Genomic DNA, 26,490 nt, shown 5'->3' on the forward strand with positions numbered 1-26,490 from the left:
TTGTTGTCCATTACCTTTGCATTTACTGTAATGTACTCAAAACAAATTCGAAGGACCATTAACCCTTGCAAAATGGTATTTAAATATTAAATTGCAGTTGCAAACAAGGTCATCAAAAATATCTCCAAAGCAGGCAACTCGATCCATTTCATACATTCAAATTTTTTTTCTCAATATTTAAAAAAGAGTGAAGAACAAACCATGAATGCATCACTCATTGTAAGGATCTAGAGTCTAGACCATGCATTACACCAGCACCACACTCGGTGAGCAATGTGGGGTCAAAGGTCTCATCATATAGTCAGAGATATTGCAAGGTAGAGGCTTTAAGGAAGCAACTGCAAAAAAAGACAAAAAAAATGACTCCATCTGGTTCATTCGAAAGGTGCAAGTGCAACAGGCAGAGTTTGTCCACAAGGTCCCTCAAAATGGAACCTGGAAGACAGAGAGATGGGATCACAATCCTCAACACTTGGTTTGCCATTGCCTTCTAAGACTGGTTGGGATATGGCCTTGCAATGAGGTAATTAGAGTGTGAAATATGGCATATTGTGTTTTGTGGATTCGTACGTCAAGGTGAAGTCAGATTGTGACAACAAAAGCCTTCATGAAAACACAACATTTACACAAAAAATATTCAACAATTTTCAGCAATTGGAATGGGAATTGAACCAAATTGCAACAAAATATAAATCGCAGAATTGAGTCAATACCAGAAAGACCCAGAATCCTGCTATTTATTTGCAATTGGTCACTGGCTTTGACACCAATACAATTTTATTTATTACAGACCATAGGCATCAAAAAGCTACATGTATCGAACAAACAGTTTCAAATTAGAGAATTTAAATTGCATCAGATGCGGCAATAAATGTGAATTGTTGCTCTCAGCTTGCCGGCTCGATGACAGAGGATGCCATTTGCATTTTTTGCCACCTGCATCCCGACCCCATTTAGAATCCTGTGTGGGCACGGGCAACTTGCTCATACCAACAATGCTCAAAACCTTGTGCCCTTCATGAACACAATGCAATGCATCTTGAATAATAATGGATTATTTACCCACTTTTCTTGTCTCAGCATTTCTTCATGATGGTAGGGGCTGGCAGGATGGCCTTGAAGTATGCACACTCACCTCTAAGCTGTCGAGCCTGGGTTCAAATATTGGCCCAGCTATACACTGTCATCCTGGTGTTTCATCAGTATGTGTGCTGTCCCTCGGATTGACGTTAAAGATGTCCTTTACAAAGGGTAGGGAAGCTATCACCAGCATCCTGGCCAAATTCCTAATTCCTGCCCTGACTTCTGGAGTTAGAGTGGCGGCCTGACCAGGACTGTATCCAAGTAACTGCTTCGGTAGCACCAACGCTTTGCATTGGGCATGGTACATGATTATGATGATGATGAAGAATGGGAAGGACCTTTCTAGCCTCCTCACCCAAATCTGGTGGTAGCTGGTGTTGCCTCCAAGTTGAATTCCGCCACAGGCACCCCACGGCTCGCAACTTGTGGTGCCAGCATTGCAGCAGGATACACCAGGGAGGAGGTTCCCACCTGAAAGGGGTGATAGACCAAGTACCAAAAACGAGCCAGAAAAAAGTGGGTCATTAAAATTCTTGGAATAAAGTGTGAGACCAAACCAGGTCATTAATCAAGCAAATCAGGGGGGTATTATAAAAGCAAAAGAAAAATATTGAGGGATGGCAAGATACACAAGAGGTATGTGCACTCACCTCTGTTGCCTCGCCTGGGTTCGGATCTTGGCCCACCTTTAAACTGTCACTCTGGTATTGTGCATGCAGGGTGATTGGTTGTTATCAATGCGTGTGCCATCTTTCGGCTGTACGTTAAAGTGGGCGTCCTGTCTGCAAGCATTAGTGGACGTGAAAGATCCTAGTGGCCTTCGCGGAGATTAAGCAAGTTCTCGCCAACACCCTGAACAAATTAGACAATCCTGCTCTGACACAATGCTGAACCCCCCAGGAACTGATGTTGCCAGCACCAATGCTCTGGGAAGAGTACGGTACATTGATGATGAGGATACAGTTTAACTAAACCCAATGCTAAATCTGCATAATTACCTTTTTGCTCTCAGCAGGATGGAGCCATCTGCACAAAACTTATAAAATATCTGTGGAATATGTAACATATGCACATGGAAAAAAGAGGTTAAGCACACCTACAAAATAATGTTGCTTATGAATATACATATGTATGTTGAATCAAATTGAAATTTTCTTTCAAACTTAAATGAAAGAACCTTCCATGCACTGATCAGACTTGTCAGACATGTTCCTTTTGTGGCAAGCATAGTGTTGACAGCATGAACGGAATCTTCCTCGGAGGTTATGCACAAGAACAGTTCGGAAACAGCTTTGTGGTGCAGGTTATAAAGCCAGCAGACCAATAGGATGCCTTCTCACAACAAGTGCCTTGCTTGGCGTGAGGCCGGACGGGTCAACACTGAAATCTGACTTCCTGAAGAAAGATCCATTTGTCCGATGAAAGCAGATTTCTCCAGCAGGCAAGTGATGGTAGAACTCGTTTTGGCGGGAACCTGACAGCCGAAACACCCATGAACATTGTATAGTCCATCCTGTTTGGTGGCAGATTTGTTACGATTGTAAGCTTGACCATGTCAGTGTACAGGGTAACCTGACAGGCGAAACATACCGTAGGGACATTTTTGGGTCATGTTGTTGTTGTTCCACATTTTGACAACCACCCACTTCCCACAAGACCTGTATTCATAGATTGCATTGCCAGATCACATACAGTTCCCAACTTCTTGAGAAACGGTGCCATCGCAACATTGCCCTGGCCAGAAAGGATCCAAACCTGAGCACAGTTGGAAGTTGCTTTGCATCAGGAATGGCAACAACTCCATTTGGTTTCTCTCTGGTGGCAGATCCAGTGAATGAGGAGGGGTTTTTAGGGATCCAAAGTCGGGGCTCATGGAAGAGCTAGAACACAGAACACATCAGGACGCAACACAACAAAAGAAACAACAGAAGGAGAAGGGGGAAATGCCAACAACAGGGCAGAGGGACAAAATAGACAAAGATGGAAAAACAAGGGATGTGGGTAAGAATTAGGAATGGGGGGTAGTGGCAGATGCAATGGGTAGACAAGATGGATACAGGAGGGCAATTCCATGAGTAACGGACTGACAAATCAGAGGGAAATTTAGGAGTTAATAGACCCTAAAATCTTGGCCTCTTTGAAATTTCCAGAATTTTTTTGTTATATATTGATGACATGACATGAGGAGGTTCTTTCAGCAACAATATTTCTCAGACTTTGTCTGACTAATTAAGGTGCACTGATTTACTAATTACATGGTAACGGACTGACATTTATGCAACTAACTTCAGAGACATGACGTGCTTTGAGTGAAAAGTTTCTGAAATGTCTACCCCAGGCAGAAAAGGTGCAATTTTATTTTGTAAAGTAAGACCAGTTATGCACAATAAAGGGTACCACATTCAATTGGATCGAGTCTGGGAGTTACCAGGCCCTTTTAAAGGGCTGCGGTAATGGACTGACGTCATGGTAACGGACTGACAGCTTCTGAAAATAAGAGTTAAAAGAAACAAAAACTTTATTTTGCTGAGAATTTTATTTACTAGCTTTGTGACTAAATTAATTGTACAGCAAGTCCAAGTGGCACAATACAATCCGAGAGAACACCTTCCAGAGGCTGTTCTGTCCCACTCTTCCCTCGAGTGCTTCAAGCAGGCAGTGCACCAACGCATCACGTCATCCCCCAACCTGACCAATGATCTTTATTACCCCATTAACACTTCCTAACCCAACCTCTTACTTGTTGGTTTCATTGTGGGGTTTTTTTTCTCTCTCTGTGTGTCTCTCTCTCTACCCTTGTCAACATAAAGTGCCGAACTATGGCCTTCCATCTTCGTGCAATATGGTCCTTTTTGCATGAGCCCTTTTTACCTTGAGATGACTTGCAAACCATATTTTGGGCCAAATTGAGAATTTTGGTCATGTTCAGGAGCTTTTTCTTAATAGATTTGACCAAGGTTGATTTCTCTTCACTCTCTTCACTCTATCAAAGTCTGGTAAATGCTTGGCAAGCTTTCACATGCCATCGTGATCAAACTACGTGTGGGCGATCCATGTTTTTGAATGAGGTACTGTTTCACAACACACCGTTTGAAGGTTTTGATAACAATAGGTTTATAAAAAACAGAAGTTTGTCATTACATCAATAACTAAAGTGTGCCACCATGAAAACAATGCCAACGAGAGGGGGAGCACTCGGTAGAGTGCAAAACCTCCACCTCCAATACTGCTGGGTCACCCAAGTGAACCTGATATCCTATTCATTCAATTTGATGTCAACAGTGCTCAGAGTTATAGTTTGCAACTTTCCCTTTTACTTTTAACTTTTACATACTCAATTAATTCGTCATAACTAGATTCCTTGAGACAGAAATTGATTTTACATGGGTATATCCACCTGAAGTTCCAAAATCAGCCGCAATTATAATTTTGGCATGTTTTTTGTTGGAAATCACTGATAACATGTACAAATGCAAAAATAAAAATCGAAATTTTGTTGAAAAAAAAGTTGCCAACATCTTTTTTTCTCTCTAACAATTTTTTTTTGTGGGGGGAGGGGGTTGGAAATCACTTAAAACATGTGGAAATGCAAAAAAAATAAAATTCAAATATTTTTTCAAAATGGCCGCCATAGCGGCCATATTGGATTTTGAACCAAGTCCAAAATCTAATGGCATGATCCTTGGACCATACCTAATCCCCCCACCAAGTTTCGTCGAAATCCGTCGAGGAGTTTTTCCGTAATACTGTTCACAAACAAACAAACAAACAAACAAACAAACAGAGAGGTGAAAACAGTAACCTCCGATCTTCGATGGCAGAGGTTAATGATACTTTAAGTGGCTTAGTGTTGCTGCTATTGCCTCAGTGACTACTATTAGGTCCTGTCGCAAAATAGACAAGTGTTTAAGATCAGTGCTTCGGACTTACTATACCTTCCAATCTTGGTCGGATCATCCTGTACCTCCCTCTGAGCCGAGTCTTTTCCCCTTCCACAACCTCCTTTTTTCTGTCTCTGAAAGCTTAGAACTGATAAATTCTGATCGCTTTTTCCTTTTCCAGTAAAAGCTGTAAAACCTTGTATCAACAATGCTTAAAAGCTATTTTCCTTCCTTGTCTGCCCCACACCTTGTAAGTGGTCCACAGTTCTGCCATACACTCTTTTCTCCCAAAATTGGGGATGGAATTTTTTTTTTAAAGAATTGTGCCAAAACATGTTGGTGATCTCCATTGGAGAATTGCATGTTCGATACTGCCCATGAACTCTCTTATCCACTTCTTTTCATAAGCGATCAGTGTCAATTTTGCGGACAGGGTGAAACCTTGTCCATGCATATGTTTGATGCAATCGTTTAACTCCCTTCTTTAAGCTAGATCATGCCACGAGCTCTCTTGAGAGTGCTAGTTGCCTGTCTTTCCCTTGACTTTAGTTTTCAAATATTCATTTTTGGTCCAAGTGGCCTCTTTAACCTCCAAACAACGATCCTTGCAAACTTTTTAATTTCCCAAGCAAAAATGACAATTTAAAGGCGAGGAAATCAAACATAAAGAATGATTTGTTCAGCACCGATACTGTGCGAATCAGAGCACTTTGTGAAAGCCGGATAAAACTTGAATATCACTGTTACACTCTTTCCAGCCAACTTGAACGTGAAAAAAAAATTATGGTGTATAAATGATAATTTTTGCAAAATATCTGATGGCTGTTTGGTGCTGACTCTCCACCCTTTATTAAATTTCCTTTGTGCTTGTTTTGCTAGATTAACTTCTTGTTGTTTATGGTCTCCTCTCAAACAGAAGTGTTTGTAACTGTTTTTATTTTTTCCTGGTTTTGACTGTTGAAAAAAGAAATTTATTTTATACTTTTGTAATAAAATAAAAATCAATCAATCAATCAATCAATCAATCTCTCTCTGTCTCTGTCTCTGTCTCTCTCTCTGCTAATTTAACTTGGCTCTTTCATAAGTCTTGCTCTTGCAGAAAAAAACAAGTTGTGATGAAATGTAGGGAGAAATATTAAAAGAGAAAAATAAAAAATATATTGCATTGCTAAAAAAAAAACAAGTCAATAAAATAATCTCACCACGAGACACAGATCGCAGGCATCAAGTTCTTCAAACACTTTGTTCATTATTTCTTCGTCCAAGCTTTCCCCAAACCAGACGACGTGTGGCCTTAAAAGCCCACCACATCCACGTAGTTGGCATCTGCACAGCAGCGACAGGCATGTTGTAAACAGAATCCTTCCTCCCACAAGATGTCCCTGTCTCCTTTAGTGTCTCTCCCTGGCTATCATCTCCTCCAATTTGATAGGCCTGAACCTGCCCTGGTGACAGAGTTACACTTTACATCAACAACTCAATTTCTCACTGTCAGTGTCCTGATCTGACGCCTCCCAACCCCCAGGATTACCTTTGCTGTGACTTCCCATCTGCTCTCACCTCTTGTTCATCTGTGTTTTACCGTCCTCCGAACAGTGACGACTCCATTTACATCTCTCTATCAGACAACCCGGACCAATTTTTAAGCATTCATCTCAACTCTCTTCCTCATGTGGTGATTTCAAATGTCACCATGCAACTTGGCTGGGTGTTGGTACCTCTCTCACCATTCATGGCACTTCTGCAAAAGACTTCTGTGACTCCATGGGACTGACTCGATCTATGAACTTTCCGACCCAGATTTCTCCCAATGGCTCCCTTCTGACTTGATGACAAATTTCCCCACAAATGTCTTTTATTCTTCCTCTGTTCCAAATGGTTCACCTGATCAAATGCTGGTGAGAGTCAACTTCTCTCTGGCTATTCTCAGAGAGCTGCCTTAATGCTGGCGAGTCTGACAGTTCACTCAGGCAGATTGGCAGGGACTGAAAACAGCCATCACAGTTCAGGACTGGTCTCCTCTATCTCCCACTGCCAATATTAAATCAGTCTGGGAATTCTTCCACAGAAACCTGCTCTCTCTTCTGCACAGTTCCATCCCATATAATCATTAATTATCCTACCTTTCTTCCCACCCATGGTACACTGAATCCTGTGGTGAGGCAGTTGCTCTTAAACAACTTTCCTTCTCTTCCTGGAAGGCAAATCCGACTGGAGGCAATCTCAGATCATTCCACAAAGCCCGTAACAAGTGTGTGTCCACTCTCAGGCTAGCCAGAGAACATCAGTCCAACCTCAAGAATGAACTTTCAAACTTGTCTCCCTCCACTAAAACCTGGAGGTGACTTGTTGAGTTTGACTCTGGAGTATACTCCCCTTCATCTCTTCCCTCACTTCAAATGGCATCACAACCAACACAGCTCATGAGAAGGCTGCATGCCTCAATTCTGTGTTTGCTTCCAAATCCTGTCCCGATCCTCTCACTGCCTGTACCCACCTTCCTACCTCGTCGTATTCGACTGCTCCCGGAATGTGTTTTTTGCACCTGAGAAGGTGGAGAAGTTTCTGGCAACCCTCAATTCACCAACTCACATGTCCCAAAAACCTGCTCTGCTACTTTTGCACATCCTCTCTCTGCCATTTTCACCTTATCATTCACCCTCGTTAATCTTCCATATGCTTGGAAATCAGCAAACATCACTGCATTCCATAAAAGATGCAAGAACCAATCCTCTTAATTACAGATTGATCAGCTTACTTCCAATCATCAGCAAGGTCATGGAATCCATCATTTCAGTTGATATGAAATCCTTCCTTTTCTCCAACATCATCAATTTGGTTTCAGATCAGGTCACTCCACCTTGGACATGCTGATTTCACTCTCTCAACAATGGATGGAGGCCCACAATGTCTGACATGAGATCAGGGCAGTCTCTCTCGATATATCTCAGGCTTTCGATACAGTCTGGCATCCCGCCCTGCTCTCCAAAATATCTGCCTATGACATCCAGGGCAAATGGCTTACTGACTTCCTCTACTCTCGGAGCCAACGTGTGGCTCAACGGAATCCTTTCATCTCCTCTCCCTGTCAAGGCTGAAGTTCCCCAAGGCAGTGTTCAGGCCCCAATCCTTTTCCTAATTTTCATCAACGATCTCTGAAAAATCCCCTCTATTTGCTGATAACTCCACCCTCTGCCATGATATTCCTCTTCCTGCTGACAGGCAGGCTGCAGCCTCTTCCCTCTCTTCAGACCTTGACAAAAATCACAAGATAATCATAGACTTGGAATATATCTTTCAATCCTGACAAATCTCTCAATCCTGACAACTATATATATCTATGTCTCTCTCTGTCTCTCTCTGTCTCTCTCTGTCTCTCTCTGTCTCTCTCTGTCTCTCTCTGTCTCTCTCTGTCTCTCTCTGTCTCTCTCTGTCTCTCTCTGTCTCTCTCTGTCTCTCTCTGTCTCTCTCTGTCTCCAAAAGGACCGGATAGTATAGCAAGCCCTCCCATCTACTTTCTTAACAATCCTCTTGAGGAAGTCCAGTCTCTCAAATTCCTTGGTCTCACTATCAACCATGATCTTTCTTGAGCAAACTACATTTCAAAGTTGGCCTCCAAAGCCTGTTGCCGACTGGGAACCCTGCATCATACGAAGTCCTTCCTGAGCACACCTGAACTATCCACCTTCAAGGCATTCATCGGCAGCTTGATGGAGTACTGCTCTCCCTTCTGGACAGGCCACGCTGCCTCACACCTTCATAAGCTTGACACCGTGGAAACCAACGCCTCCAATATAATTGGAATCTCCCGCAATGAAGCCGAGTAAATGGTCGATGGTCTCTGTCTTCTACGACCTCCTTTCTGAAATTGCACCCTCTGCTACTTCCTTGCTTTATTCACCCAGGTTTTGCAGGGTGCACACGATCCACCATCAACCCTCTTCTGGTGAAACTCACAAAATTCAGAATCACTGCTCACTTCCACTCATTTGTTCCTCGTTTTCCCCCGCCTGTGGACTCAACTTCACATTCTCTACAATCTCTTTCTTCCCTCCAGGTCTTCAAGACGGCTGCTTCCCACCATCTGAGATAGTGATCTTTTCCATCCAAAATCATGATCTTTTATACCACTGTTACCTAAAGCCCACCCCCTTCCAAATTTTCTGTTTTTCCATTCTGAGAGTTTGCTTCTGTGTCCATCTTGCCCACTCCAGCCTCTCATTCCTCCCCACATCCCTTATTTGTCCAAATCTCCTTCTATATTGTCCTTCAACCCTGCTGTTTGTGTTTCCCTCTCTTTCTCTACTGTTCCTTTTTTTTCTATTGCATCCTGATCCATCCAGTGTTCTTTGTAGCCCCCTTGTACAAAGCCTTGGCTTTGTAGCCCCCCCCCCCCAAATGCTGTTTTACACATCAATAAGAGTTTGTTAGATCGAATTAGGACATCAATTTGAACCTGCTGTCTCAGCATCATGAGAAGTTCAATCCAAATGCCAAACCCAAACAATGCACTTCCTCTTAATCATCCTGTCAGAGTACAGTTAACGTCGGCTCAATAGATATAAAGCGATAAGAACAAAGTGAAGGGGAGGGAGGGGGTGTGAAGCGATTGGGAAGAGACAAGTGATGGAAACTGATGAATGCCTACAAAGCAAAATGTTGTTTCTTGTCACAAACGGTGGCTGCTCTTAACATATGTGTCAATGGAGATGGTAATGATATGAAGTACAATCAAAAGGTTTCCATGATTGTGGTCAAGATGTGTAACCATGGTTTGATGAGTGATCTGATCGAAAATAATTTGATAAAGGTACCTTCGTGCTGAATGAGTGCACTAATTCCGCATGTATGGCATGTAAAATTACAACTCGCACTCTGTTGTCCAAGGATGTAAATAAGAGCAGCTGAGATAAAATGTCAACAAATACATTCTCCAGTTGAATTTATGCAGAAAGGTCTTGCCTAAAGTCAAAACAAATGTTTTCTTAACATGACTCCATACCTGGGCAGGTCTTCCACATCAATTCCAGCATCTTCATTATCAGGACTGGGAGCTCTGCAAGAGAGATGAAGCGCATGACTGTCTCTGCTCATAAATCTGCATTTACATGAAAATGCAAGGAAAACATGCTGGAACTAGAATGGCACACGGTAGAGCACATACCTCTGCAAGGCTGAACAGTTTACATTTTATATCCCACGAATAAGCCATATCTGCATCCGGACTTCAACCAAAATCGAATCGGCTCGTTCTCGTCACCTACCCAAATCATCCACCAACTTTTGTGATCATTCATCCACACTTTTTAAATATATCATACTATACTGTATGTCCTTTTTGGTCCCATCTCTCAATGATGAAGAATTACTTTAAAAATTATAATATCCAGATCTGGATCTTCACAAAAATCTTATCAATTCGTCCTCATCACACACACAACCTGTCCACCAAATTTTGTTCAAATCCATCCACAACTTTTTGAGATCTAGCACACAGACAGAAACAAGAAAGATGTCGTGCAAAGCACAATACTTGCGAAATCCAAATAAACAATAGTTGCCATGGAAATAGCAATTTGGTCATTTGGAATTTTTTTACCTATGATGTGTTTTACATGATTGAATGTTATGCATAACAAATTTGGTTGATACATTTTCTAAAATGCCACCTAATAGGTGCTTTACATGTTTTAGACAGCACAGACCTTGACCTTTGACCGATTTTATACCTATATACAACATGCATACAAATAGGCTGTGTAAGTTTCATTCTGATATCTTGAAAAAAATCCTGAGGTTTGACAATAATAAAAACACCAAAATATCCCATTTGATTATAATGTGGTGAAATTGTCATGGACACCGTTTTCTCTTTGCCACGTGTGGCTTTTCCCAATGCCACTAACCAAGATGAGCAGAATCTGAAAAAAGGATAAATTTAATTATATTTTGCACCATTTTAGCTTGGTGCTGAGGTCGTTTACCAAAGGGGAGTGTGGGGGGGGCTTTTGATTATGACTAGTGAACCTCAAGTGTTATAGCAGAAGGTCAAACGGGCTCTTCAGGGGATTACAGGGTCTTAAGGTTATAAAGGGCCATAGGGGTCAAAAGGGTCTTATCGGGTATTAAAGGGTATTCGGGGTCTTAAGTATGTTAGAGGTCATAAGGGTCTTTGGGGTCCAAAGGGTTTTAGGGGGCCTTAAAAAGGGTGTTGGGCTTATAAATGGTATTAAGCGTCTTAAAGGGACTTCGCGGTATAAAGGTGTAAGGGCTCAAAAGGTATACATCTCTAAAAGATGTGTTCCAATAGTCCGTAATTAATAGACGTAGTCAGGGTCCAATAATAAGTAATTAAGAGATGTACTCACGGGCCAACTTCCATCAAACAGTACGTAATTAATAGACATACTCACAGGGGACGACCAAGACTTGACCTCGACGAGGGTTCACCGTCCACCCGTGTTTTTATGCCTCCGCTGACGAGGTCGCCGGAGGCATTACGTTTTCGGGTTGTCTGTCCGTAGGTCCGTTTTGTCTGCTAATTTTCTGTTTTTGCTGCAACCGCTGATGCAACCTACCATAGGTGTTCCTTAGAGACGGGCCTGGGTCAGGGTTGTCGATGCAATTTCTTCAAAATTAGCATAAATCAGCTTGAGGGTGATGAAAACAAGAATAAAATGTTGTTAATTAAAATAAATGTGTTGTTATAAATCTGGAATGGGAAATGTACTCAAATATGGTACGATTTTATGTGCTTGATCATGTATCCATTTTAATTTACATCATCATATCTTTCCTCCGTATTGAAAGATTATCAATCTGTCTAGTAAAGATGTTTAAAACAGGTTGACCTTCCAGCTAAAACTTTAATCATTTAAAAACTATCTTGTTTGCTAAGGGATTTTTATGATTTTTTTGTTAATGAAAAAGCTGGATAGGGAAAATGATTTCAGAGCAACTGGAATGTGGTTCTAAAGAAATGTCTAGATGTATTCACTGAGCTCTAATTGCTTCAAGATAGTATACATTTCCCCAGTCTGTGAGAAGCAGACTGACTTTTAACCTCCATAATATAGAAATCCATCAGAATACCCAAAGGGTTGCAGTTTGACATCACATTCTGCGCGTCATTCTGTGCCGGGAGAGAACCTACACATATGGGTTTGAAATATATGCTACAATTCTACAACCAAATCAAGCTGGGGGCTGCAGGAAGGTTGAAGATGATCTCCACCTGGGAATATAAACTGTGGCATCAGCGTTTGGAAATAAAAAAGAATTATATCTCACTGAACACAATATAAAGAAGTCAACATTTCCATGTATCTCAGAGATCTGGAGCAAGACTGTTCTTCTCTACAGATTCCTCCATATGTGCATATGTATTTGTTTATGTTGTTTGTTTAATGACTCATGTACAGGATGTTGTTACGGTTTTGTTACGATGTTACAAATGACTCATGTACAGGATTACTTAATTTCTTCGACAGGATCAAGTGTCCAATCAAAGTGGGACGTCTTGGTACCCGGTCATCACTGCCAGCAGTTATAAAGTGGCAGTTCTAATTATGTCTCTTATTAATTACGTAACACACCAGTACACAAAATACACCACACAAAATGAAGTTCTGGTGAGCGTCTGCAATCTCCGATTGCTCTTTCTACAAGTGATGATGTCATCGGTGGCTTCGTGATGACGTCATAAGTGCATACGGCGAATGCTTTATACCATCAGCATGAAAATTTTTCAGGGTCATTTCAGGCTAAATTGTATGGGGGGGGGTGATTAAGTCATCGATCACGTTGTTTGGCAGCCTTTTTTTCTTTCATAAAAGCCTTCAATAATAATGTGGGTGGAAGCACATGTCAACTTCGCAACGTTGAAGAATGACATTGTAGTTCAGTATTATATTCAGTATATCCAAAGATGTGAAGTGAAGCTGATGAAAATTGACTATTTATGTGACCTTGGACATTGAGCTGGTAACAAACAAACAGGTGGTGGAGGTAAAAAGACATTTCTGTCCATAATGCACGAGTCCAATATTATAAAATAACACTTTTCAATGGAACGGTGAGGGTGGGAGGTGGGATACGGTCGCAGGATGTCCATTTAGGATGGGATAGAGAGGGGTTCTTATTTTTCATTGAATGACAAGGCACAAGAATGAAGGAGGGGGGGTTAAAATCATAGCAATTCCATCATCCACCATTCCTCAATGCCCAAATGCATCCCCTCAAATTACAATTTTATTAATTTCCATACTAGCGGATTTACATACCATTCAAAGACAGGTGTTAGGATAGAATGGAATTTGATGGGTTGGAGGGCAATATAACAACAACTATCCTGTGACAGTTCAGCTTGAAGCACTGCCCACCAGAATGTCTTTATGTAATCCCACATTGCTAATGCATGATAAAACATACAGGTAAAGCTCTGTTATCTGGCACCTGCTGATGTGGGTGTATCCACAACACAGCTTGTGTAAAATGCTACTGTTTCTGAGGGAACTTTCAATGCAGCCCCTGCCGCGCCACTTGGCGCGTGAAAGACAATGCGGGTGCCTTCTATCCCCCTTCTCTCACGCAAACTTTCTCTGTACAGTGCTCCACTGCACCAAACGAGAGGAGCCGTCCCACAGGCCACAAATATCAAGTGTTGTGCTTTGTGCCACGAACATGCATGTGAGATTAAACACAGTTCCATGTGGTGAAGGTAATTCGATCAGCCCGAAGGATTATTGACCACAGATGGACCGAATGTGCCCAATTAAACAATGCGTGAATGGAGTGAAAACGGAGAGGGATACAGCCGGACCGAGGGACAACCGAACAGCTGTGGGGTCGAAGGTAAGACCGATGGGATGAAGGAGAGATTGTCGAAATGAGGTTTGATGAAAGGGGTTATTGGGGGATTGTTGAAATAGACTGATGGAATAAAGGAAGGACTGTCAAAATGAGGTTTGGTGTTGGGTAATTGTTCAAACTGACTGATGGTGTGAAGGAGGGATTGTTGAAAGGAGCAGCGAGGTGGGGAGGGGGGGGGGAATATAACACCAGGAAAATACAAACCTAACGTCAACGCATGTTACCTGAACAACCCTTAGACAAGGGGCCAAGGACAATCTACACAAACACTAAAGAAATAACTAATCCTCGGGTCACCTGGAGCAATGTATGCTCACTCTCTGGGGTAAGTTTCCAAAAACCGTAACAACATATATATATATATATATATATATATATATATATATATATATATATATATATATATATATATATATATATATATATATATATATATATATATATATATATCTGCCACGGATGTATCTGGTGCTGGAAGAACTTGTCATCACCCGTGCTGGGATACGCTGTCGTGGGCAAATTATAAAACAGGGAGCACAAAAGTGAGCATGAGGTGCGATGGAGGTGAATGCGAAGCGGAATGGAGGACCCACCAAGCGGAACCACAAGTAATACGAGGAGCATGACCAGCACAGATTATAAATATCTGTGCTGGAACCACAGCACAGGCCAGAGTTAGATTAGAAATAAGATATGTATAATATATATATATATATATATACACATATACATACATACACATACACTGTATATATACACACATACATAGAAGAAGACTATGTTACATAGTCTTGACCAGTTGACTGTGTGTATCACACAATAGGTACATTTATTACTGTTCCCATGTTTTGTTTTAAAAATGCTAGTAAACAGTTGGGAACAGGTAATAAACCCAAGCTTGGCTGGTATTGGGCTAAATATGCTGGGCGAGTGCTCAAGCAAACTGATAGTGAAAGCGGTAAAAAGCACAAGCAAGGAAAATTATTTTCCAAACATGGAAGGTTGGGAGTTAAGAACAGCACCACACAGGGACAGCTGCTGCTTGGACGTAATGGGAAACAAAACATCAGCTATAGCGGTAGTGGATAAGATGCCCATCTGCATAACCCACAATCCCTCCTCCACCCACCCAATAACTTTCTATGCATTTAACTCCAACCATCTAATCTTCATACATCTCTGAAAACAATTTGGAGAGCCTGTTTACATTAACACAAAGCACCGTATACCATCCGGAACCCACCTCTTCGTTCCCATTCACAACCAAAAAAACAAATCCTCCTGAGATCCGACAACAGTTTGGGTTTTTTGGGATACTGGTATTTTCTCTCACCCCTTGCCAGCAAGTGAGGGCACAATAGGATTGGTGTGGTTTTCTCGGACATCCTGGCACACGGTGCAACACGTTTTAAACAGGTTTCCTGCAACACATCAGTTCAACAATTTTAGGTACAAGAAAGAAGGGAAAAAGGCAAGAGAAAGAGAGACATAAGGTACAAAAGAAGGCTACACTGAGTGTTTCAATAGACACATCACAAGTGAAAATGTGAACAGCTCAAAAATGTAAAAATCTAATGGCACCAATATCAGAATTAAACATTATTTTATCAACTGCATATGAAGCAAAGCCAAAACTTAAATGTGGGGGCAAGTTGGGGGAGGGACTCTTCGAAAGAAAATGTTTAACAAACTCAAGTACAACTTTAAAAATGGCTAAAATCGCAATGGTGATAAAATACCACAAATCGTGTGAATTTTGTTGCACAATTTTTATATACAAAGAAAGAAGTTTGTAACGTGCCCTTGTAGACCTCAATAATTGATCATATGTCATAATCACCAAGAGGCCCAATGAGCCATTTATATAACTAGTGGGCCCGTTGGTCCGATGGACCAAATTTTCATTGGTCTTCACAGCCTTGTTGCATACCTGGCTGCTGTAATGCTTGAGCATTAGCTTGCCTTTCACCAAGCCCAGATGTGCTTGGGGCCAGTGCGGGGATTATATGTTCATTATTATTATTGCCATATGAAACTACTATTCTTATTATTGTTATAAATATTATTAGTATTAATGAATATATGCTTTGTCACAATGTTATTGTTTTGTTGTTACTCTTGCCAGAGGAGAGGGTATTGCATTTGGGTCTGTTTGTCTGTCTGTCTGTCTGCCTGTGTTAGTCTTAGTCTGCACAGAACTTTAGTATTTTTCTCTACAACCGCTTATCGGATTGACACAAACTTTTCACGATCGGAGCGACTACTCATGTTGAATGTTTTAATGATTAATTATGACATTGTAGGTCACGTGGTGTGGCAGCCATGATGGAAAAGAGGAAACATTTGGACTTCTGTATCTCAAAACTGCACCAAGGAAAATATTGAAACTTGCCACATGGCAAGTACTCCTGGTAGGGAATATATTTTTTATGATTTTTTTTTTGAATAAATGTGAATATTCCTTTGTTATGACATCATAATTGCATACGTAGTACGCTACAGCCGATCAGTATGAATTGTTTTTCAGGGTCATCTCGGGATAATTTGGTCCACAAAAAAAAAAAAGATAACGACATTGGTCATGTGGTTTGGCAGCCATATATTTATATATATTTTTAAAACCTTCAAAAATCTGATCTGAAACGACTGAACAGATTGAGGCGAACCTTTACAGATATGACCGCCTATCCATGAGGAACAAAACGTTCACACCTCTGATGTTGTGGGTCACATGGTTTGACAGCCACATTGAATTTAACCTCAAACCTTTAAAAATCTTCTCCCAAACAGCTGGACAGAGTGAGAGGAAACTTCACCCACGTTCCCCAAGCCTTGGGGGACACCAGGGTGTTCACGAATACTTAATAGGTCACATGGTCTGGTAGGTAGGTCACATTAGATTGAGCAAAAATGTTTCTTTATTATTTTTCTTGAACTGCTTCATCGATCGACGTGAAACTTCAGAATTATGATCTAGTAATGATGGGGAATAGATGTTTTAAATGTCAACTTGATCGGACGCATGGCCCTGCAGTGAGAAATTTTTTTTTTGGATCTGGATTCTTTTTAGGGTACCCTGTGAGTACAGGGTACCCTATTGTTTTTCTTCTGTTTATTATTACGCATTATTATTATTTTTATTATTATTATTTTTCCGCCGGCATTTTGCACCCTTTTTCGCTTTAAAAATCATTTTCTCTGGAATACTAAGTCCGATCGACAGGAAATTTTCACCATAGTGTGTATCTTTTTTGATAGCACAATCACGTTATAATTATGACGTCATTGGTCACGTGGTACGGTCGCCATCTTGAAAAAAGCGCTAAACTTTGGACATCTGTATCTCGAAAACCGTGCAATGGAAAAATTTTTCGTTTGATACATTTTACTAAGCTCCCTATGGGGAACACGTGTGATTTTTCGTGACGTCATAGGTGAAGCGATATACCGGTGAAAATTCGTCAAGTAGAACGCCATATAAGAAAAATCTGAAAAATTTTGAGCGTCATCTACAACAAAATTCATCAAGAAAAATGTTATTTTTGACGTCATCGATGACGTGGTTGGCCGCCATCTTGTTTTTTAGTGTTTTTTTAAAAAAATCTTCTTCTCCAGAAGGGCTGGACAGATTAAGGCGAAACTTTACAGGTACATTCCCCGTGACGTCCTCTTTCAAGTTTGTTAATTTGTTGTTGATACGTCACATGGTTTGGCGGCCATCTTGAAAAAACCCTAAAACCTTCAAACATCTTCTTCTCCAGAAGCGCTGGTCCAATGAAGGCGAGATTTCAGAACTATATTCGTGACATGTATGTGATGCAAGTTTGTTAATTTTGAAGTGATAGGTCACATGGTTTGGCCGCCATGTTGGATTTAAGAAAAATATTAAATAATGTTTTCTCTGGAATTTCATCAGCCATCGAAGCAAAAATTTGCAAGTGCCTTCCTCCCTCAAGTCTGCATACATGGTAAAAAATTTTTACCTCAGAAGTCACATGGTTTGGCGGCCATCTTGGATAGAAAAATAGACCTTATCCGATTTACACGAAACTTCACACACTTATTCGGGTCGATGATGGAAAGCAGAATTTAAATTTATGATATCCTCGGTCACAAGGTTCGGCAGCCATCTTGGATTGAAAATGAATAAATTTTTAAAATCTTCTTCTCCAGAAGGGCAAGACAGATTAAGACGAAACTTCACACATATATTCCCCATGAGGTCCTTTCTCAAGTTTGTTAATTTGTTCTTGATCGGTCACATGGTTTGGCGGCCATCTTGAAAAAACCCGAAAACCTTCAAACATCTTCTCCAGAAGCGTTGGCCCAATGAAGTGGAGATTTCAGAACTGTATTCAGGACAGGAAGGCGATATAAGTTTGTTAATTTCGAATTGATAAGTCACATGGTTTGGCCGCCATCTTGGATTTAATAAAAATATTAAATAATGTTTTCTCTGGAACCGCTTAACCAAACAAATCGAAAATTTGTAATTATCATCGAGAGGGAAGTATGCACGCATGGTAAAAATTATGACATCATACGTCACATGCTTTGGCGGCCATCTTGGATAGAAAAACGCACCTTTACCGATTAACATGAAACTTCACAATCGTGTTCCAATACCCAGTTGGAAGCAGAATATAAATTTCGGATGTCATAGGTCACATGGTTCGTCAGCCATCTTGGATTGAAAAACAATATCTTCAAACATCTTTTTCTCTGAAACGGCTGAACAGATCCAGGCGAAACTCGACCACTATGACTGCCTCTCCATGACGAATAAAAAGTTCTCACCCCCTTTTGAGGTACGACGCAACGTTTGGCAGCCATATTGGATTGAAGGAAAAATATTAATTAATGTTTACTCTGGAACTACTGCATCAATAAATGTGAAACATCAAGTTTATGGTGGAACGCTCATGCGGAATGAGGGTTTGAAATTTCAACGGGATCAGGCCCAGGGTTTGGCAGCCATGTTGGTTTTAAGAAAAATATTAAATAATGTTTTCTCTGGAACTGCTTCACCTGGAGAAGGGAAAATTTGCAGTTTTCATCCAGCATCGTGTTTGCACACGTGGTGCAAATTATGACATCACAAGTCACATGGTTTGGCCGCCATCTTGGATTGAAGGATAAATATTAATTAATGTTTACTCTGGAACCGCTGCCTCTGTATATGCGAAACTTCACATTTATAATTCAGGTGACATGCGAAACAAAAGTTTAAAATTTCAACCTGATCGGTCACGCGGTTTGGGAGCCAGAATTATTTAATTATTTGAATCTAGAAGCCAGTAATAACGAAATTGAACGCTTTGTGCTGCCCGGTTCGTAACTCGTCTGTTCCGCGCCCTGTCGAAGCAGGCCTGTGTTTGTATCACTATTAAATAATGTTTTCTCTGGCACCGCTTATCCTTTCAATGCGAAACTTTGCGACTGTCATCTGCAGAAAGTCCCATGTTGTATCAAAGGCGGACGGACTGGGTACCCGGTCATCACTGCCAGCAGTTATAAAGTGGCAGTTCTAGTTTATTTTATTTTTTGAATAGGGCTCACTTAGCTGCACCTGGATGGGTTTGTGGGTAGAGGAGGAGCAGCTGAAACCCGAATCCTATCCAGGTTCCTCCTGATGACTTCATCTTTGCTTTTTGCTTGTTCGGGTTCCTTCTGATGACTCCAATGCAGAACTTGTACCTATTTGGTCTTCCACTTTATTTGAATTGAATTTATTGTAATCCCATTCTGAATTCAATTGAATAAGAATAAACATCACGGGTCAGGGTCAGGTGTTCGATCAAAGCGGCATTGCATCAAAACGGGACATCTTTGTACCTGGTCATCACTGTTAGCACTTATAAAGTGGCAGTTCAAATTATGTCTATTATTAACCTCCACCATCTTCGAAGATGGATGGAGGTTACTGTTTTCACCCCTTTCTGTTTATTTGTTTGTTTGTTTGTGAACAGTATTACGGAAAAACTCCTCGACGGATTTCGACGAAACTTGGTGGGGGGGTTAGGTATGGTCCAAGGATCATGCCATTAAATTTTGAACTTGGACCCCCCCCCCCCCAAAAAAAAATTGTTAGAGAAAAAAAATGTTTTTTTTGCATTTCTATATGTTTTAAGTGATTTCCAACCCCCCCCCCCAAAAAAAAATTGTTACACCCCCAAAAATAGAGAATTTTTTTTTTGCATTTCTACATGTTTTAATTGATTTCCAACCCCCACCCCCAAAATAATTGTTTGAGAAAAAAAAAAATTTTGCAACTTTTTTTTCAACAAAATTTCGATTTTTTTCTGCATTTTTACATGTTTTAAGTGATTTCCAACCCCCCCCCCCCAAAAAAAAATGTTGGATAAAAGAACTATAACTCTGTCAGCACTGTTGACATCATATTTAATGAATAAGATATAAGGTTCACTTGAGTGACCCAGCAGTATTGACGGCGGAGGTTTTGCACTCTCCCGAGTGCTCCCCCTCTAGTTAACCTCCGCCATCGAAGATCGGAGGTTACTGTTTTCACCCCTTTCTGTTTGTTTGTTTGTGAACAGTATTACGGAAAAACTCCTGGACGGATTTCGACGAAACTTGGTGGGGGGATTAGGCATGGTCCAAGGATCATGCCATTAGATTTTGGACTTGGTCCAAAAAAAGAAACTTAGAAAATTTTGCAACTTTTTTCAAAAAAATTTCGATTTTATTTGAAAAATATTAGATTTTTTTTTTTTTGCATTTCTATATGTTTTAAGTGATTTCCAAACCCCCTCCCCCCCCCAAATTTTTTTTACCCCCCCCCAAAAAATAGAGAATTTTTTTTTTTTGCATTTCTTCATGTTTTAAGTGTTTCCCCCCCCCCCCCCCCAAAAAAAAATTGTTAGAGAAAAATGTTTTTTTTTGCATTTCTACATGTTTTAAGTGATTTCCAACCCCCCAAAAAAATAGTTTGAGAAAAATTTTTTTTTTTTGCATATTTACATGTTTTAAGTGATTTCCAACCCCCCCCCAAAAAAATTGCTAGAGAAAAAAAAATTTTTGCAACTTTTTCTTCAACAAAATTTTGATTTTTTTTTTTTTTTTTTGCATTTTTACATGTTTTAAGTGATTTCCAACCCCCCCCCCCAAAAAAAAAAATGGAGAAAAGAACTATAACTCTCAGCACTGTTGACATAATATTTAATGAATAAGATATAAGGTTCACTTGAGTGACCCAGCAGTATTGGCGGCGGAGATTTTGCACTCTCCCGAGTGCTCCCCCCTCTAGTTCAAACATGTAATGGGCCCGATATGTTCTCATGGATCAGGCATGATGTGACTGAAGTATGCGCTCTACCGAGTGCCCTTCTACTTAATAATGAAACGCACCAGTACACAAACACCACAAAAAACAAGTCCTGGTGAGCGTCTGCAATCCGATTGCCTTTTCTTGTTTATTTTGTAATTAGAATGCCATGCTGTGGTGGAAGGACATATTAAGCTGCTTTATATGCCTTAACACAGTGTGCTTTGAAAACATGCGAGTTCTAATGGATTTTTTTTGGAGTTAATTCGCCGAATAAACTCAGCATGTCATGACTATCATTTTGGTTTGTCACATTCCACAAAAAACATGCCCCACAAACATGTACATGCACACACAACTTATTACTTTATAGTGGAGTTTTAAGGGTCTTTTGGGTCCTTGGGTAATTTTGGGTCTTAAATCCTGATGCGGTTACGTGAGAAGTTGTGGGGAGGTTTTGTCAACCGTTTACCTTCGAAGTAACAACAAATTAAAAATTCCTGAATGCAACAAAAAACACCTCTCCTTACCATGGAGCTCGAGTATATTTTTTGAGCCTGCACGATGGTGAAGCTCATCTATGTTTTGAGTCACCACAGCAAGATGGCACCCTTGGGCATGCAGTCGCTCCTCGCACGAGGCCAGTGCCCGGTGAGCAGCATTCGGTTTGCGGGTTGCCATGAGCTCACGTCGATAGTGGTAAAACTCCCAAACACGAGATGGGTTTGCAGAGAATGCATCAGGGTTGGCCAGCTCCTAAAGCATAGACAGGAAGTTTGACAGAACTTAATGCAATATAGTCAACATGACAAATACAACGTACTTTTAAACAAATATAATGGATGTACACTATTCACAAAAATTACAGAAACACACACAGGATATGCACAAATAATAAGTAAATGTAAGACATGTATATATATTTACATATACATTACTCTATTACAGAAAATGTACAAAAACTAAATGAATACATTGTACAGTGCGAAGATATTTGGTCGGTGAGCCTTTTGCTTTATATAGAGCATGGCATTATTAGCCCCCGTTGTATATAGTCTGAAACGGGGGCTTATGGATTTGGTTTTGATTTTCGTGTCCGCGCATGCGTGCGTACACAACCATATCTCGGACAAGTATGGACTGATTTTATTCGTACTTAGCACAGACAACACATGGTGGTGTACATATGCACATCATTTTGTTTCACAATGCGATCGAAGATAGCCGACTGGTGGCCATTTTAGTTGTAAAAAGCCTGATGTTGAACGTGTCCTCAACCATTTCTCAGACATGCATTTACCAATGTTGTTCAAACTTGGCACACAGATAATGAATGATGGCTTACATATGCATGCCATTTTTTTCGAGATCAGATCGAAGATGGCCGACTGGCGGCCATTTTGCTACGAGAGCCATGCCCCAACCCCGCCAGCCACACCTCTCCACTTCCCCATGGGCCGGACCACAACTCGTGCAAGAACGTGGCCGGGCTGCCCAGTTTTATCAGTTTCAAGCTGTGTTTCATGGCATATCTCAGGTATATCCTGTCTGGCCCCTCTATCCGTTGTCTTTCTCACGTGGAATGGTTGGTCCTGATAAAGCAGAGGATATTTAAGAACTCTTCCAATCACTCGTTTTGTGGGTGTGTACCAGTAAGGGTTAAGGAGTTTTAATGAGACATTATAATTGCATTTCTTCTTGTATTCCTGTCCCCCGTGTGACCAATCTTGAAATTAAATATACCTCGTCTCGGAGTGAATTTGAGTAGTCGTGATCATCATTGCAATTAAGCAAGTCCTTTAAGGGCTGTTTAGAAACAGCAACCAATGTATCGTGAGACTATCATGAACCTCACCGACTACGCTCGGCCGTTAATTCGAGAGACCAGGCGCACGGCACCGAATCAGCGCAACGGGGTGATGGGGCCGACTGAGGCCCCATCAGCACAGTATCGAAGCAGTAGACACTGACTCAGTCAGCCATTGCGGCCATTGTTGACGTGCCCTGCCAGGACACTGGGACGACCTGCGGCTGTATGTACAACTTAGAACACAGGAACAATATCTTAGATTATTTTGATGCATTTAAAAATCTTCTACGAACAAATCACCTTTTGGAAAAGGTTGGAATTTAGAACTGGTCCATTTCCTATCCTTTTGAAAGCAAAATGCTGTACCTCCATATTAGATTGTTGTAAGCAAAACAAGAAGCAGACAAGAGACATACAAAGCAAGTATTCACCTGTGCCCGCCATTGGCGCCAATATCCTCCAGGCCCACGAAATGTAGGCACACCGCTTTCCGCACTTATCCCAGCTCCTGTTAGCACTACCAGGCGTTTGGATAGCTTAAAGACCTCTCGAAAACGAGCCATATCTGAGAGGGGTTGGGAGGGGGGGGGGAATATTGGAAATGTTGGGGAAAACAACTGAAAAAGTCTTTGAAGCAAACATTTCGGCAATTCCAAGGTAGAGAGATAATTTTGTATGTCCGTTCGCTCAAGGTTACCACCATAAACCTGCCAGTTGAAAAATACATTCAAGATACTGCATCAGATTTGTGAATAGATGATCAAATACCTTCTCCTAATTGTTTCCTTGATACGTTTTGTGAAAGTGTTCGGGGGTGATTAGTACGTGTCGTGTGTTTACGGATGTTCATCTGGTGACGTAATGAAATAGATATATCGCTTAATCGAATTGTCATTGGAATACCGGGCCTCGTGCAGCTGTCTGGACGTCTGGACGTCTGGACGTTTGGTTGTTCCCTTGTCCGATCACCTCACCCTCAGTGAACATGAACTGATGGTCTTTTACCCTTGTCCGATGCTGTGCATTGCGACCTGGGAGAGCGGATCCTCTCTATGTACGGCTAACTGGTGTTCATGTACCCTTGTCTTTCGCAGCCCATTACATTGGAGGCTGATATGATCTGCGCAACCCACGACACTGGAGACCTCAAATAGATTAAAGACTTGTCACAGCTTGGTTATTGGGGGGGGGGGGGTGATTGCATTTTAAATTATTATGGAGGGAGGGGGGGTTATTACACTTTTTCACATTTCAAATCATTTTTGTCATTATAAAGGAGATTGGAGTGGAGGCAGGGGGGGGGGGTTATTACATTACAAATTATTTTTGTTGTAATTACGGAGGTGGGATTATAACATTTCAAATTATTTTTGTCATAATTATGGAGGGAGGTCGGGGGGGGGGGTTATTACATTTAAAATTGTTTTTGTTAATTACGGAGGGGGTTTCTTACATTTAATTACATTTCAATTTTTTGTCGTTATTATGGGGGGGGGGTGAGGTGGGCTATTACATTTAATTGCATTTCTAATTCTTTTTTTGTCATTATTATAAATTATTTTTGTCATTATTACAGCTGAAGGGGTGGGGGGGGGGGGTAGTTATTACATTTTGAATTATTTTGGTCATAATTACAGAGGGGGTGGTGTTATTACATTTAAAATTATTACCTCCACCGCCCGGGGTGAAGGAGGTTATGTTTTCACCCATTTCTGTTTATCTGTTTGTGTCCAGGATATCTCAAAAAGTTGTGGACGGATCCGGATGAAATTTTATGAAGAGGTTGGGTATGTGACAAGGACGAATTGATTAGATTTTGGTGAAGATCCGAATCCGGGTCCGACTACTAGAATTTGTTCAACTAGTGCGTGGCCGTACATGCAAAAAAAAATTTAAAAAACTTGCAAACCGCGTGCCAGAAACAACCACACAGGCCATTCCTTCACTCTTGCGTGCCTGGCCATACGTGCAAAACAAAAAAAAAATAAAAAATAAAAAAAAAAAAAACTTTAAAACCTCGTGCAGGAAACAACAACCACACAGGCCGTTCCTTTGCTCTCGCATGCCCGTGCGTGCGTGGCCATACGTGCGTGGCCGTACGTGCAAAAAAGAAAAAAAAACTTTCAAACAACCACACAGGCCGTTCCTTCGCTCTTGTAAAAGACAACTGGATTGGGGCATTGTGTTTATTTATCTATAAATGCGCATAAGAAATCGAGAAATTATTAGAATCCAGTAAGTCATCACTATACAGAAGTCCGTACGTTGTAACCCGTCATGGGGAACGTGCTCTAACTTGGCTATAACTTGGGAACCACTTGTCCGATTAATTTCAAAGCTTTAAAAGGCAAACAAACAGAGATTTCTGGAATTATAGATAGAAGATAGATACTGTGGGTGCAAAACGCCAAGCAACGTGTCCTGTCATTGGTAACTGAGGATCTCTTCCTCAACGGCCACGCCTACGCAGCAACGTGTCCTGTCATTGGTTTGGTAAATAAATGGCCATAACTTGGGAACCACTTGTCCGATTAATATCAAACCTTGAAAAGGCACATACTCAGGTCCCTAGCAATATACCTGGCAAGTTTCAATTAGATCGGACCAGTGGTTGTCGAGAAACAGCGGTCACACACACACACACACACACACACACACACACACACACACACACACACACACACACACACACACACACACACACACACACACACACACACACACACACACACACACACACACACACACACACACACACACACACACTGCTGGAATTATAGATAGATGATTCTTCACCATTGAGAGATGGGGCCACAAACGATATGTAGCACGATATCTCAAAAAGTTGTGGATGGATCCGGATGAAACGTGGTGGACATGCCGGGTGTGTGACAAGGACGAATTCGTTCGCTTTTGGTGAAGATCGGACTACGGATCTGGATAGGAGAATTATTTGATTTCTAAAGTGATTCTTCACCATTGAAAGGACCAAAAACGATTTCGTACTGTGTGGGATGATAAAACATGTATTGGGTCCGATATGTTCTCATGGATCAGGCACGACGTGGTGGAGGTGTGCGTGCTCTCCATGGCATCGTGCACATCACCAGGACGACGTTTTTATAACAGTCATTTAATTAAAATAAAATAAAAAAATTAATTAATATTTGCTCGAGACCATGGAAAGACCCTTTTTGAAGACCTTTCGCTTTTGTTCGAAATTCAAGTTTTTATCGCAAGTACCACGAACGAGTGCCTCGGCTCTCAATACTAAATAATATACAGTATACAGTATACAGTATACAGTATACAGTATACAGTACACAGTACACAGTACACAGTGTATGATGATTCCATGGTAACGTTTCACACTCATCAACCTACCGGAACTTGGCCGGGACATCGTGAGCCGTAAAAATCGGGAACACACCTCAGCGTGTTGTAGAAACTGCATTCAGGCAACTGTGCCTATAAATAAATAAATAAATAATAAACAACAAGGGATACCGGAAGTTTGAATAATTCCTGTTGTTTAACTGCGGATCTGGTCGTCGTTGTTG

At 41.0% G+C, this 26,490-nt stretch overlaps 2 protein-coding genes across 3 annotated transcripts; one reads left to right on the top strand and one right to left on the bottom strand.

Moving 5' to 3' along the window:
* SIRT5 (sirtuin 5) lies at positions 1-26,490 on the bottom strand. 2 transcript variants are annotated; one of them, XM_085891895.1, is made up of 8 exons: positions 26,315-26,490; positions 23,362-23,495; positions 21,651-21,876; positions 15,169-15,256; positions 9,967-10,020; positions 6,167-6,290; positions 1,439-1,554; positions 1-435 (listed from the first exon to the last, which is right to left on the bottom strand). In XM_085891895.1, exons 1-8 carry the CDS (start codon positions 26,382-26,384, stop codon positions 375-377), a joined length of 873 nt encoding a protein of 290 aa, XP_085748021.1. In that variant the 5' UTR covers positions 26,385-26,490; the 3' UTR covers positions 1-374. The 2 variants fall into 2 exon arrangements, with proteins under 2 accessions (XP_085748021.1, XP_085748022.1); XM_085891896.1 differs by lacking the exon at positions 6,167-6,290.
* LOC147021669 (uncharacterized) lies at positions 13,571-24,123 on the top strand. Its single transcript, XM_085891898.1, has 4 exons — positions 13,571-13,817; positions 16,139-16,246; positions 22,494-22,657; positions 24,025-24,123. The coding sequence occupies exons 1-4, from the start codon at positions 13,719-13,721 to the stop codon at positions 24,047-24,049; spliced, it is 396 nt and encodes a 131-aa protein (XP_085748024.1). The 5' UTR covers positions 13,571-13,718; the 3' UTR covers positions 24,050-24,123.

This window comes from Eptatretus burgeri, chromosome 8, assembly GCF_056783735.1.
Source record: "Eptatretus burgeri isolate ZD-2024b chromosome 8, Ebu_testis_v1, whole genome shotgun sequence".
NCBI lineage: Eukaryota > Metazoa > Chordata > Myxini > Myxiniformes > Myxinidae > Eptatretus > Eptatretus burgeri.